Source organism: Dreissena polymorpha, chromosome 7 (genome assembly GCF_020536995.1).
Source record: "Dreissena polymorpha isolate Duluth1 chromosome 7, UMN_Dpol_1.0, whole genome shotgun sequence".
NCBI lineage: Eukaryota > Metazoa > Mollusca > Bivalvia > Myida > Dreissenidae > Dreissena > Dreissena polymorpha.
The window spans coordinates 87,891,572-87,907,300 of record NC_068361.1 but is presented as its reverse complement, the minus strand read 5'-3'; the positions used below and the strand labels follow the sequence as shown (position 1 = coordinate 87,907,300).

Sequence of the window (15,729 nt, the reverse complement as noted above, 5' to 3'; positions counted from 1 at the left end):
AATAAACGTTGAACATGCCCAATATTGCATCTGTTTATATAAAGAAGACAAAATAACAAATGAAAACAAATATATTTGTTAAACCACTGAATTATTTAAGCATGATAAATTCACAATTTTTCCCAAATGAGCCGTTTCAACGAAGCAAAAATTGCCAAAATGGCAAATTTTGTCGATAAAAATTTCCCTATTTGGTCAGACTCCTTTTTCCAAAATAGACAGAAAAAACCCTGCCCTTAATATTGTTTCCTAACATGACCCTTAATATTGTTTCCTAACAAACAAGGAAACAATATTAAGGGTCATGTTAGCAAACAATATTAAGGCCAAAAGGGTCATGTTAGGAAACAATGTTAAGGGTCATGTTAGGAAACAATGTTAAGGGTCATGTTAGGAAACAATGTTAAGGGTCATGTTAGGAAACAATGTTAAGGGTCATGTAAATCTTAGAAAATGATGTTAAGGGTCATGTTAGGAAACAATGTTAAGGGTCATGTTAGGAAACAATGTTAAGGGTCATGTTAGGAAACAGTGATAAGAGCCATGTTAGAAAACAATGTTAAGGGTCATGTAAATCTTAGGAAATGATGTTAAGGGTCATGTTAGGAAACAATGTTAAGGGTCATGTTAGGAAACAATGTTTAGGGTCATGTTAGGAAACAATATGAAAGGTCATGTTTGGAAACAATAAAAAGGGTCATCTTATGGAAACAATATTAAGGGTCATATAAGGAAACCTTTTTAAGAGTCATGTAAGGAAACAATGTTAAAGGTCATGTTAATAAATGCAAATATAATGATCTAATTAACAAACTCAATTATAAGGCTACAAATATATATTAATTAGTAAACATTGTTATTTCTTAATATAATGTTTTGGAAATGTAAGATTATTGCTTATTCTTGTTGAAGGGTCTTATTAAAATAAATGTGGTTGTTATTTTGTTCGACTGACAAATTAGTATGTGAATTTTGTTACTTCAATAAAACTACTAATACGTAGATGGCCTTATATGAAATCATGATTTGATTGAAAGTGAGCGTTTACATAGACACAACATCTTAAAAGCATCAATAAATCGTGCAAATGATATGCATGAGTTGAAAATTTACTTTCAGAAAATACATTTATCAGTATGTTTGGTTGATAATACAAATTTACGAAAAATTCTTCAGAAGTTATGATGCATACAATTACTTACTGTAGCGTGTTTGTTTGGGCATATATTGCATGGTATATAATTCAGGGCTTTTTCTCACCTGTTTTGGAAATTGACAGAGTGAAATAGGGAATTTTAGCATAGATTTATTTTAAATTGGAAAAAAGTATAATTGCTTGATATATAACTTATGAATAATTATAATTATAAAACTAACATAAAATAGAAAATACATAGTCTTAACATCAAGATCAATGAAATGGATATTACAACTTTGAACTCTTTATTGATTTTTTTAACAGCTCTATTTCTGATCATCTTAAAGTCAAACCAATTGGTAATTTTAAGACTGTATATGGGGAAAAAAGAAATCATATTCTTGTAAAATAATAAATCATTATGATTATAATGTGAATAGTTAATATTATAAGTCAACCCCAAATAACTTTGCAGAACATTTTACGACTGATCATCATGACTGTGTAATAGTGTCTCGGGGTTCAATGTACTATGTTCTTATAAAATGTTAGTTCACCGGTTAACCTTTTACTGTCACTTAGTTTCCCGTCTTGTGGCTTAAATTGATCATTTCCTTTCTAAAAGTCAGTAGTTAGAACACTGCGTAGACAACAATCACATGAACTCCTTCATGGTACTTAGAGTAAGAAATAGAACAAACAGTCATACCGTATTGTGAATGAATCAATTACACTATAAATATGCATGAAGATGATTAAGTTGAACAATCTAACATTGTTTTCCTGAAAAATTGTAGAAACCAGTTATATATTCAAAGTAGCCGGCAACTAAGCAATAAAACTGGTGTATTTGCGCCATTGTGATTGTTATTTTGAGGAAAAGTAAACGGCATCTAGATTGAATTAAATGGTTAAAATCACTTGCTGCCTTTACCTCCGGAGAACTCTGTAATCTTGCAATCTTAAATGCTGTTAATATAAGTAATGTTTCTTATGATAGAAACAACAAGTGATTTTTTATCACTTCTAATGTGCGTTCTAATTTTTAAAGAGGAGATAGTCAGAAATCTGGACCTTACACTGGAGTTGAATCTCGAACTTCCAACCCCACTCAGGCATTGACATAGAGATTGCATCATGGAGAAGAACAGAGAAATCAGAGGTAAGATATTTCATTTTGTATGTGGCATCTTCACAGAGATTTTTTTTACCCAATTTGGTAATGTACCGCTACCATCCCAGTTGGGGAAAATAAGCGCGAAAAATCCTGAAATTGGGAAAACAGCTGCATAGGGAAACTAACTAAATGTTGCATTTTCTTTATTAAAATTTGTTAAATGAAACCTTTAATTGGGATGTTTTGTGATAGCAATTGGGAAAATTGTAGTTTTTAACTAGTTGCTTAAGTGCCGTTTTCCGTTACTTTATTAAGGAGGAAAAAAAATGCTGCTTCAGTTTGTGAGTTCATCTGAACATACTGGACTATTCCAATTAAACATGCAAAAATCAGGAAACCTGATGTGGGCTTATCAGGCACTGTTTGTATTACATTATAAGAGCCAATAGACAAGTTAATTTAAATTTAGATTTGTGTGCAACATGAACACATTATATTCTGAGAAGGGGGCAAACATTAAAGTAAATTAAATTTAATTAGAATTAAATGAATTTTAAAGAAACAATTTAATGATAAATTTTCTTCATTAATCAATTGTACAGGGACCTTTACAAACAAAGTATTATCACACTGTCAAATTCCCCAGTATGGGTTAACTGCTAATCAATTATAATAGAGCAATAGTTCAATAAGCCAAATGTGTGACACCATATTTGAATTTTAAATAATACTTGAGAAAGAAATGAAAGCTTGGAGAAAAATGGGATCCAAAACCCACCTGCATTGTATTGGATTCTGTATTATAATGGAGCCCGTTATATTGGATTTACAGTTATACTGTACACTATTTATATTATATTATGTTGAGAAGTTTTGAATAATAATAAAAGCAAATTTTTTTTATTTTAAAAGGTTGCCTGCTGCATTGAATTAATCCCTCGGACCTCTTTATGTAAAAGCTTATAATGGAAATGCAAAGGCATTTAACTTAAGTATAAATTGCAATCTTGGTTTGATTTTGAACAAATTATTGTAGCTTACTAGCTTTACTCACATTATTAGTCAGAGACTGCTATAATTTTATATATGGTATATAAATATATATTGCTTGATAGTAACTGTATGAAGGAAAACAAATTCATTTATTTCAATATCCTAACAATAATGTTCATAAGACCTAGCTAATCACAGCTGACCATACGCTCTGATCAGAACTCAGTAAAGTGAAACAATTGCCACAGTTCACAGTCTAACCCTTTGCATGCTGGAAAATTTGTTGTCTGCTAAAATGTCGTCTGCTCAATTTCTAAAATTAGCATTTTCTTCGATTATTTTCAAAGAATACTATCCAAAAAGCAAACAGTTTGGATCCTGATGAGACGCCACGTTTTGTGGCGTCTCATCTGGATCCAAACTGTTTGCAAAGGCCTTCAAAATTCGGTTCCCGCACTGAAAGAGTTTAAGATGAACTACTGATTCCCACTTCATCAGGCATAGATGGGGCACCATTCAGTTGTATTAACCTTTTCCCACTCAGAGGCAAAGTGAAAACAGCTATGTGCAAACATCATAAAACCAGAACAGCCTGCAAGTAACTCACAGTCTGTTCAGGTTTTATGCTGTTTGCTGCTCATCAGTATCTAAGGATAGGAAATGAAGCCTCATAAACTTTAATGTAGTAACAAAATTCTTAATGAAATTTAACTTTAATCTAATGGACTACAAATGCGTCCAAATACGTATCTAAGTAGTAAAGGGTTAATAACAATGATCAAGTTATTCTTCCAATTAATATAATGCTAAAAGCTGACACTGTAGTGTATGGTTATTAAAATGACCTGGTTAACCCTTTGTATGCTGGGAAATTTGTCGTCTGCTAAAATGTCGTCCGCTGAATTTCTAAAATTAGCATTTTCTTCGATTTTTGTCAAAGAATATTATCAGAATAGCAAACAGTTTGGATCCTGATGAGACGCCACGTTTTGTGGCGTCTCATCTGGATCCAAACTGTTTGCAAAGGCCTTCAAAATTCGGTTCCCGCACTGAAAGGGTTAATAAATAGGCTGCTATACATAATCATTCTTTCCCAGGACTTGACTTAGACACAGGGGAATAGAAAAGGTGGTCTGGGGTGCTGGTACTCCCTGTGTATGTTTCTTATGCACAGAGTGATATATTGGGTACACCTTTTGTCTATTGTGCGTCACCAATTCTTGTTGTCAGAGGTCTGTTAGCTTTATATTCAAACAATATATTCCTAACTAGAAATGGCGCGGCAGAGGCCGACGCGTATCCCCACGCCGCATGTTTGACCCAAGGGCGCCCCAGGGTTGATCATGGGGCCATGCATAGTTGAGATTGACTGTATTGTCATAAGAGAAGTTCAGTATCAATTAGAAGTGAATGGGTGTAAAAATAAAGAAGTTATAGTAAAAGGCAATTTTGGGAGGGTGTGGCCTATGTGGGCGGGGTGCCCCAGGGTTGGTAATGGGGCCATGCATAGTTGAGATTGACCGTATTGTCATAAGAGAGGTTCAGTATCAATTTGAAGTGAATCAGTGTATTAATGAAGAAATTATAGTAAAAGGCAATTTTGGGCGGGTGTGGTCTATGTGGGCGTGGCGCCCCAGGGTTGGCAACGGGGCCATGCATAGTTGAGTTTGACCGTTTTGTCATAAGAGAGGTTCAGTATCAATTTGAAGTGAATCAGTGTAGAAATGAAGAAGTTAATGTAAAATAACCTAAATTTTTTTATAGTAAATGGATTTTTTTGGTGGGTGTGGCCTATGTGGGCGGGCGCCCCAGGGTTGGGATTGGGGCCATGCATAGTTGAGATTGACCCTAATGTCATAACAAAAGTTCAGTATCAATTTGAAGTGAATCCGTGTAGAAATGAAAAAATTATAGTAAATGGAAATTTTTGGTGGGTGTGGCCTATGTGGGCGGGGCGCCCCAGGGTTGGGAATGGGGCCATGCATGGTTGAGATTGACCGTATTGTCATAGGTGAGGTCCAGTATCAATTTGAAGTGAATCGGTGTAGAAATAAAGAAGTAAATGTAAAATAACCTAAAAAAATGAGTGATAATTTCTGACGCGGCCCCACCCCAACCCCTATAACTTTTGACCCAGGGGTCAGATCAAAATTCCAAATAGTGCACCGTCGCACATATGCTCATAGCTACCATGTGTGTAAATTTCAAGGTTCTAGTGCTTTTAGTGTAGGAGGAGATAGTGGCCAGGACGGACGGACGGACAGACGGACGGACGGACGGCGGAGATCACCACAATATCCCCACCTTTTTTTCAAAAAGCGTGGGGATAATAACAGTTGGTACAATGTTAAGAAAATTTCACAGGAATGATAAAACAATTAAGATCTTACTCGATACATTTAATTCTAAATAATCATCTCTGTATCCCACATCAACAAGTGCAAATTGTTTGTTGTCACTTTCTTTGAGTCTTTTTGTGCTGAATGCATGCGAAGGTTAACTGCATATTACCTCATTTTGTAGTAAACAGTCCAATGTAAACTGTTGTTTTGCAGCAGCTATTGTACACATTTTTAACCAGGTTTTCCGAAGGAAAAAACTGGTTATTAGATTGGCGAATGCGGGCGGGCTGGCGGGCTGGCTGGCTGGCTGGCGGGCTGGCGGGCGGGCGGAACAAGCTTGTCCGGGCCATAACTATGTCGTTCATTGTCAGATTTTAAAATCATATGGCACATTTGTTCACCATCATTGGACGGTGTGTCGCGCGAAATAATTACGTCGATATCTCCAAGGTCAAGGTCACACTTTGAGTTCAAAGGTCAAAAATGGCCATAAATGAGCTTGTCCTGGCCATAACTATGTCATTCATTGTGAGATTTTAAAATCATTTGGCACATTTGTTCACCATCATGGGACGGTGTGTCGCACGAAAGAATCACGTCAATATCTCCAATGTCAAGGTCGCCACGACTAAAAATAGATTTAAAAAAAAAAAAATTACAAAGGGGGTTAATTTTGTTTGTTCATTTCAAAAGTTCAGTTTGAGTTTTCTCCCTTTATCAGATTTTTTTTCACAATGAAAACCTGGTTTTGTGACAATTTTGTCCCTTGTTTAATCTTGAAGCACAGAGTTTTAAATGAAGTTTAACATATTTAACATATTGTTTTATTTTATAATATATGCTGTTTTATCACATACTATACCATGTTTCCCATGTTATACAACCATTACATAATTTTTTATATTACACATGTGTAAAACAACATTTTTAAGCGTTTTCATTGGCTTAGTTTTCGTTTATTGACCAATCGCATTTTGTTATTTTTCTGCAATGCGTCAAATGACGTCACGAAATGTAAACAACATTCGGAATTTATCATTATGTTTGTGTAAATATTTATTTAATTTGCTCATTTAAAGCATGTGATTAAAAAGATCTGACACTCGTTGTCATATCTTACCATATTTTATTAAACTCGTCCAGGAAAGGCTCTCTTACTAACAATATTCCTGAACTCGTTTAACGACTCGTGCCAGATCCTATATATCTAGAGTTCTCTAGTAAAAAACACTGAACATATATATAGCTAGATTTGAATTCGTGTAGCTCCCTTTTTACGTTAAATAGTTTGCTAAAAATATTTGCTTAGAATAACTTAAATAATGATGAGATCTTACCATTTATAAAAAAAACAACAGTAAAAGTGACCATGCATTGTTGTGTTGTCTTATTTACAGAGTTATAGCTCAGGTATTAATTATAATGATGTAGGTAAATATAATATGGCAGCTTATTTTACATTTCAGATATTCATAAACGCTGGATCATAATAAATTGGAATGTTAAGCTTTTTAGCACAAGTAGGTTTCCACATAAATGGCTTGTTTGGCAATTTTATTCCTTTAGTTTATTTTTTCAGACATATGAAAAACAAACTTTTGTTCATGGGATTATTGGTTTGGGGCTCCACTTTGGGCTTATAATTTTAGTCTTTATAATTTTCCTCATTTTTAGCTCGACTATTATATATGAAATATATATAGTGGAGCTATCCTACTCACCATTGGCGTCTGCATTAGCGTAAGCGTCTGCGTGCAAATGTTAAAGTTTTCGTACTACCCCAAATATTTTCTTTCTCCCTTCACATATTGCTTTCATATTTTGCATACTTGTTTACCAACATGACCCCAACCTATAAACAAGAGCAGTCAACTCTATCAAGCATTTTGTCATAATTATGGCCCCTTTTCCACTTAGAATATGCAGCAAATGTTAAAGTTTTCGTACTACCCCATTTATTTTCATTGTCCCTTGACATATTGCTTTTATATTTTGCAAACTTGTTTACCAACATCACCCCAACCTATTAACAAGACCAGACAACTCTATCAAGTATTTTGTCATAATTATTTCCCCTTTTATACTTAGAATATGCATATTATTGATAAATCTATGTTGAAGTTTGTGTACTACCCCAAATATTTCATATATCCTTTGACATATTGCTTTTATATGTTGCATACTTGTTTACCAACATGACCCCAACCTATAAACAAGAGCAGACCACTGTATCAAGCGTTTTTACATAATTATGGCCCTTTTTACACTTATATAATTGAACATTTTGCTTAAATTGCCATATCTTCTTTATTTATGATCACATTTTATAAGTTAAATAAGTATTAAATAAGTGTAACACTCGGGACATTGATGTATGTGGTGACAAAATCAAGCGTCAAAGTAGTATCAGATATCTGGGCGCTTTTCTGGATGAAACGCTGAACTTCAAGGAACACATTAAGAGAAAGTGAAGATCTGCAATGTTGAATTATTTTAAAATAAAAAACATTCGTAAATTCTTAACGCAAAACGCTACAAAAACACTAGTTCTTTCTTTAGTCATTTCACATTCGGACTACTGTAACGTTATTGTGTACGGCATCTCCCAGTGTGAATTGGCAAAATTACAACGTGTTCAAAATATGTGCGCAAAATTGGTTTAACGCCGTAGAAAGAGTGTCAGTTCAAAACAATCACTTCACGACCTGCACTGGCTTCCAATCAAGACTAGAATCGAATTCAAAATTCTTACATACATGTTTAACTGTTCAATTGGTAATGCTCCTGCCTACTTGACCGAACTTCTATCCACTCCGATTTCTAAACGTAATCTTAGATCATCAGCATCATCAATAGGCTGTTTTAATGTACCGTTCAACAAGAAAAGAACATTCAGTGATAGAAGCTTTGGAACTGTGGGTCCAAAACTATGGAACAACATACCTTTGAGTTTAAGACAATGTACTTCAATGGACACTTTAAAAAAAACAACTTAAGACATACTTTTTCGACGACTTTTTTGCATTATTTTAAAGGTAATACGTGATGTACCTTTGATAAATGTTTTGTATAGACTTGTTTGATACTTGGCACTGTTGTTCATTTTTAGCTCATCTATTTTTTGAAAAAAAAATATGAGCTATTGTCATCACCTTGGCGTCGGCGTCGGCGTCGGCGTTGGCGTTGGCGTCGGCGTCCGGTTAAGTTTTGCGTTTAGGTCCACTTTTCTCAGAAAGTATCAATGCTATTGCATTCAAACTTGGTACACTTACTTACTATCATGAGGGGACTGGGCAGGCAAAGTTAGATAACTCTGGCATGCATTTTGACAGAATTATGTGCCCTTTTTATACTTAAAAAACTGAAAATTTTGGTTAAGTTTTGCGTTTAGTTCCACTTTACTCAGTAAGTATCAATGCTATTGCATTCAAACTTGGTACACTTACTTACTATCATGAGGGGACTGGGCAGGCAAAGTTAGATAACTCTGGCATGCATTTTGACAGAATTATGTGCCCTTTTTATACTTAGAAAATTGACAATTTTGGTTAAGTTTTGTGTTTAGGTTTATTTTATTCCTTAAGCATCAAAGCTATTGCTTTCATACTTGCAACACTTACTAACTATCATAAGGGGACTGTGCAGGCAAAGTAATGTAACTCTGACTGGCATTTTGACAGAATTATGTGCCCTTTTTATACTTAGAAAATTGAAAATTGATTAAGTTTTGTGTTTAGGTCCACTTTATTCCTACAGTATCAAAGCTATTGCTTTCATACTTGCAAGATTTATGAACTATCATAAGGGGACGGTGCAGGCAAAGTTATGTAACTCTGACTGGCATTTGGACGGAATTATGGGCCCTCTATACTTAGAAAATTGAAAATTTGGTTAAGATTTATGTTTTGGTCCACTTTACCCCTAAAGTATCATAGATATTGCTTTCATACTTGGAACACTCACAAACTATCATAAGGGTACAGTAAAAGGACAAGTTGCATAACTCTGGTTGTCATTGTTACGGAATTATGGCCCTTTTTTGACTTAGTAACTTTTAATATATGGTTAAATTTTGTGTTTCGATCCACTCGAAGTATCAAGGCTATTGCTTTCAAACTTCAAATACTTACATGCTATCATGAGGTTACTGTACCTGGCAACTTGAATTTTACTTTGACCTTTGAATGACCTTGACTCTCAAGGTCAAATTATTAAATTTTGCTAAAATTGCCATAACTTCTTTATTTATGATTAGATTTGATTGATACTTTGATGAAACTACTCTTACCTGACATACCACAATAGACTTCACCCAAACCATCCCCTGTGCCCTCCCCCCCCCCTCCCCCCTCCCCCCACCCCTAATTTTTTTTTTTTTTTTTTTTTTTTTTAAGATCATCTCACAAATAAATGACCACCACACCCTCACACTATACCCCCCCCCACCCCCCCCACCCCCCCCCCCCCAATTTTTTTTTTTGATTCTTTTTTTTTTTTTTTTTTTTAAGATCATCTCACAAATTATCACCACACCCTCACACTATACCCCCCCCCCCCCCCCGATTTTTTTTTTTTTTTTTTTTCGCTTTTTTGGAAGATAATGTAATAAATGTCCATAACCCCACACTATACACCCCTCTTCACTCCACTCCTCCCTCCTTTGTGATTGAAAATGAGAGTCCCTTCACCTTTAAAAAGAAAATAGATGAGCGGTCTGCACCCGCAAGGCGGTGCTCTTGTTTGTTTTTGTTTTAACTTGTGAAGAGGATTGCCTTGCTCACTTGTTAAGGATCGGTTTCTGTGTCACTCCATATTACTGTATGTTTTTTTTTTTTATTTGTGTTTAATTTTTGTTTTTATTTCTATTGTACAACGCCATTGAATACGTTTATATGTAGAAATAGGCGTTCAATCTAATGCTCAAGTTCCAAGCAATACCCCACGCCCCTACCAGAATCCCTTCCTCCCCGAACCTCATCCTCCCCCCCAATTTTTTTTTTTTTTTCAAGCATCATCTAATAAATTACCACACCCCACATTATACCCCCCCTCTCACCCCCCACCCTCCTACCCCCCCACCCCCCCCCCCCAATTTTTTTTTTTTTTAAACATCATCTTATAAATTACCACACCCCACATTATACCCCCCTCTCATTCCCCCCCCCCCCCCACAAAAAATAAAATAAAAAAATCCTTTTTATTTTTGAAAGATCATCTAATAAATTATTAAATATGAACAATTTCCTCATGGTGGCTTAGGTTATACTGTCAAGCACTCGAATAGTCGAGCGCGCTGTCCTCTAACAGCTCTTGTTAGCTCATCTATTTTTTGAAAAAAATTTATTAGCTCATCTATTTTTTGAAAAAAAGTTATGAGCTATTGTCATCACCTTGGCGTCGGCGTCTGCGTCGGCGTCGGCTTCCGGTTAAGTTTTGCGTTTAGGTCCACTTTTCTCGGAAAGTATCAATGCTATTGCATTCAAACTTGGTACACTTACTTACTATCATAAGGGGACTGGGCAGGCAAACTTAGATAACTCTGGCGTGCATTTTGACTGAATTATGTGCCCTTTTTATACTTAGAAAATTGAAAATTTTGGTTAAGTTTTGCGTTTAGGTCCACTTTTTTCAGAAAGTATCAATGCTATTGCATTCAAACTTGTTACACTTACTAACTATCATGAGGGGACTGGGCAGGCAAAGTTAGATAACTCTGGCGTGCATTTTGACAGAATTATGTGCCCTTTTTATACTTAGAAAATTGAAAATTTTGGTTAAGTTTTGTGTTTAGGTCCATTTAATTCCTTAAGTATCAAAGCGATTGCTTTCATACTTTCAACACTTACTAACTATCATAAGTGGACTGTGCAGGCAAAGTTATGGAACTCTGACTGGCATTTTGACAGAATTATGTGCCCTTTTTATACTTAGAAAATTGACAATTTTGTTAAGTTTTGTGTTTAGGTCCACTTTATTCCTACAGTATCAAAGCTATTGCTTTCATACTTGCAACACTTATTAACTATCATAAGGGGACTGTGCAGACGAAGTTATGGAACTCTGACTGGCATTTGGATGGAATTATGGGCCCTTTATACTTAGAAAATTGAAAATTTGGTTAAGTTTTGTGTTTTGGTCCACCTTACCCCTAAATTATCATAGATATTGCTTTCATACTTGGAACACTCGCAAACTATCATAAGGGTACAGTAAAAGGACAAGATGCATTACTCTGGATGTCATTTTTATGGAATTATGGCCCTTTTTTGACTTAGTAACTTTGAATATATGGTTAAATTTTGTGTTTCGATCCACTTTACTTCTTAAGTATCAAGGCTATTGCTTTCAAACTTCAAATACTTTCATGCTATCATGAGGTTACTGTACCTGGCAAGTTGAATTTTACCTTGACCTTTGGATGACCTTGACTCTCAAGGTCAAATTATTTAATTTTGCTAAAATTGCCATAACTTCTTTATTTATGATCAGATTTGATTGATACTTTGACAAAACTACTCTCACCTGACATACAACAATAGACTCCACCCAAACCATCCCCCGTGCCCCCCCCCCCCCCCCCCCCGAATCCCCCTCCCCTATTTTTATGTCCCCCACTATAGTAGTGGGGGACATATTGTTTTTGCCCTGTCTGTTGGTTGGTCTGTTGGTCTGTTGGTTGGTTGGTTGGTTGGTTGGTTGGTTGGTTTGCGCCAACTTTAACATTTGCAATAACTTTTGCAATATTGAAGATAGCAACTTGATATTTGGCATGCATATGTATCTCATGGAGCTGCACATTTTGAGTGGATAAAGGTCAAGGTCAAGGTCATCCTTCAAGGTCAAAGGTCAAATATATGGGTCAAAATCGCTCATTTAATGTACACTTTTGCAGTATTTCAATATTCAAAATAGCAACTTGATATTTGGCATGCATGTGTATCTCATGGAGCTGCACATTTTGAGTGGTGAAAGATCAAGGTCAAAGTCATCCTTCAAGGTCAGATGTCAAATATATGTGGCCAAAATCGCTCATTTTATGAGTACTTTTGCAATATTGAAGATAGCAACTTGATATTTGGCATGCATGTGTATCTCATGGAGCTGCACATTTTGAGTGGTGAAAGGTCAAGGTCAAGGTCATCCTTCAAGGTCAGAGGTCAAATATATGTGGCCCAAATCGTTTATTTTATGAATACTTTTGCAATATTGAAGATAGCAACTTGATATTTGGCATGCATGTGTATCTCATGGATCTGCACATTTTGAGTGGTGAAAGGTCAAGGTCAAGGTCATCCTTCAAGGTCAAATATATGGGTCAAAATTGCTCATGTAATGTCACTTGTGCAATATTGAAGCTAGCAATTTTATATTTGAAATACATGTGTATCTCATGGAGCTGCACATTTTGATTGGTGAAGGGTCAAGGTCAATGTCATCCTTCAAGGTCAAACACCATATAGGGGTCAAGGTCATCCTTCAAGGTCAAACATCATATAGGGGGACATTGTGTTTCACAAACACATCTTGTTTTTTTTTGTTTTTTTTTTAAGATCATATCACAAATTACCACCACACCCTCACACTATATTCCCCCCCCCCACCTCACCCCCCCCCCCAATTTTTTTTTTTTTAAGATCATCTCACAAATTACCACCACACCCTCACACTATACCCCCCCCCCCCCCACCTCACCCCCCAAAATTTTTTGAAACGGTTAAAAAACACAAATATTTATTTTTATTATTTTATGTTTGAAATACCTTCCAACCATCGCACCAAAGAATCCCCCCCCCCCCCCCACCCACCCTCCCTCCGAATTAAAAAAAAAAAATTGGAATTTTTTCGCATTTTTGGAACATAAAGTAATAAATGTCCACATCCCCACACTATACACCCCCCTTTTCACTCCAACCCTTTCTCCTTTGTGATTGAAAATGAGAGTCCCTTCACCTTTAAAAAGAAAATAGATGAGCGGTCTGCACCCGCAAGGCGGTGCTCTTGTTATGTCCCCCACCACTTTTGTTTTTGCCCTTTCTGTTGGTTTGTTGCTTTGTTTGTTTGTGCAAACTTTAACATTTGCCATAACTTTTGCAATATTGAACATAGCAACTTCATATTTGGCATGCATGTGTATCTCATGGAGCTGCACATTTTGAGTAGTGAAAGGTCAAGGTCATCCTTCAAGGTCAATGGTTAACTATATGGGGACATAGTGTTTCACAAACACATAGCTTGTTAGCTATGTTATTGTGTTATGTTTGGAAATGGTCAATAAATAGAATAAATTATCCTGCAATGTAAATTCTTTTAGAAAACCCACTAATCCCTCAGTACAAACAGCAGATCACCGTGGCATAGGTTTTATTCTGTTTGCTGCTCATTTGAATCTAAGGGTTGGAAATGTAGCCTTTAAAACTTGAATTTAGTAAGAAAGATCTTTAATTACATTTAACTTTCTATGGGACTACAAATGCATCAACATACATTTCTAAGTGGTAAAGGGTAAAATACGTTCATAAGTGGTAAAGGGTAAAATACGTTCATAAGTGGTAAAGGGTAAAATACGTTCATAAGTGATAAAGGGTTAAATACATTTCTAAGTGGTAAATGGTTAAATACGTTTCTAATTGGTAAAAGGTTAAATACATTTCTAGGTGGTAAACTTTTTCTTTGTTTTCCTTAAAAAAAAATTGATATTTTTGCCATTTAAAATAAGTTAAAATTCCCATATTGATGGATAATTGCCCATTTTCAAAACAGCTAGTATGAACTTAATATGTGAGTTATATAAAAGTTATCCGTAAGTAGGTTATCCTGATAACACATTTCATTAATTCAATATTATATTAGGTCACATTTTAGTCCATGTGTGCATCAGGGTAAAGATTTGAAATGTTGAAATGTGGGCTGATCCATATTTCCCAAATATATTGGTCTTTACATAAACATGTGCATGTCAAAATTACTACATCACATAATTTAAACCAGTTAAAAGTGTTGCTCTCATAATATCAGGGGTTTTTATCTGATTTTGGGGAAAGGGCCTGGCCTTTTTTGAGGGGAAAAAAATCGCGCGAAAAGTCGAATTTTGGGGGAAAAAATTGTGGGAAAAGCTGGATCTTGGGGAAAATAAGCAAAGTCTAAAATAATCAATTTAACATATTTTACTGTTTTTAAAACAAATTCAAGGCAACAGATAATTTAATTATGCAAGATTTTTCTAGTTTCTACAGTGGATCAGGATAACTTATATATTTAAAGGAAAAAAAAAAAAAATAAAAAAAAAAATTTTTTTTTTTTTTTTTTTTTTTTTAGGGGAAAATGAAATCTAGGGGAAATTTTACCAGCTGAGGGGAAAAAAAATCCGAGGGGAAAGGGCCGATTTTCGGCGGGTCCCAAAGAAGGAAAAAAAACCCTGATAATATTGACTAATAATTAGATATATAACAACATTTTGACCATTAACAAAGGTTGTTACATAATTTTGGCATTATGTCATAGATTAAGAGAGAGTTACTCTCAGTCTGTTCAGGTTTTATGCTGTTTACTTCTCATCAGTATCTAAGTGTTGGAACTGAAACCTTTAAAAGTTGGATCTAGTAAGTAGGCCTTTAATTATGCCCCCCTTCGAAGAAGAGGGGGTATATTGCTTTGCTCATGTCGGTCTGTCGGTTGGTCTGTCGGTCCGTCCACCAGGTGGTTGTCAGACGATAACTCAAAAACGCTTGGGCCTAGGATCATGAAACTTCATAGGTACATTGATCATGACTCGCAGATGACCCCTATTGATTTTGAGGTCACTAGGTCAAAGGTCAAGGTCACGGTGACCCGAAATAGTAAAATGGTTTTTGAATGATAACTCAAGAACGCATACGCCTAGGATCATGAAACTTCATGGGTAGATTGATCATGACTTGCAGATGACCCCTATTGATTTTGAGGTCACTAGGTCAAAGGTCAAGGTCACGGTGACCAGAAATAGTAAAATGGTTTCCGGATGATAACTCAAGAATGCATATGCCTAGGATCATGAAACTTCATGGGTAGATTGATCATAACTCGCAGATGACCTCTATTGATTTTGAGGTCACTAGGTCAAAGGTCAAGGTCACGGTGACCCGAAATAGTAAAATGGTTTT

The 15,729-nt window shown here is 35.5% G+C and overlaps 1 protein-coding gene across 2 annotated transcripts in view; it reads left to right on the top strand.

Annotated features, from left to right (window-relative positions):
- The window catches only part of LOC127839074 (protein spinster homolog 1-like), a 44,372-nt gene that overhangs the window by 2,219 nt on the left and 26,424 nt on the right, over positions 1-15,729 (top strand). For both annotated transcript variants that reach the window (XM_052367256.1, XM_052367255.1), the window contains exon 2: positions 2,190-2,300. In XM_052367256.1, the coding sequence (XP_052223216.1) occupies positions 2,276-2,300 (25 nt within the window). In that variant the 5' untranslated portion in view covers positions 2,190-2,275. The remainder of the gene's footprint in view (positions 1-2,189; positions 2,301-15,729) is intronic.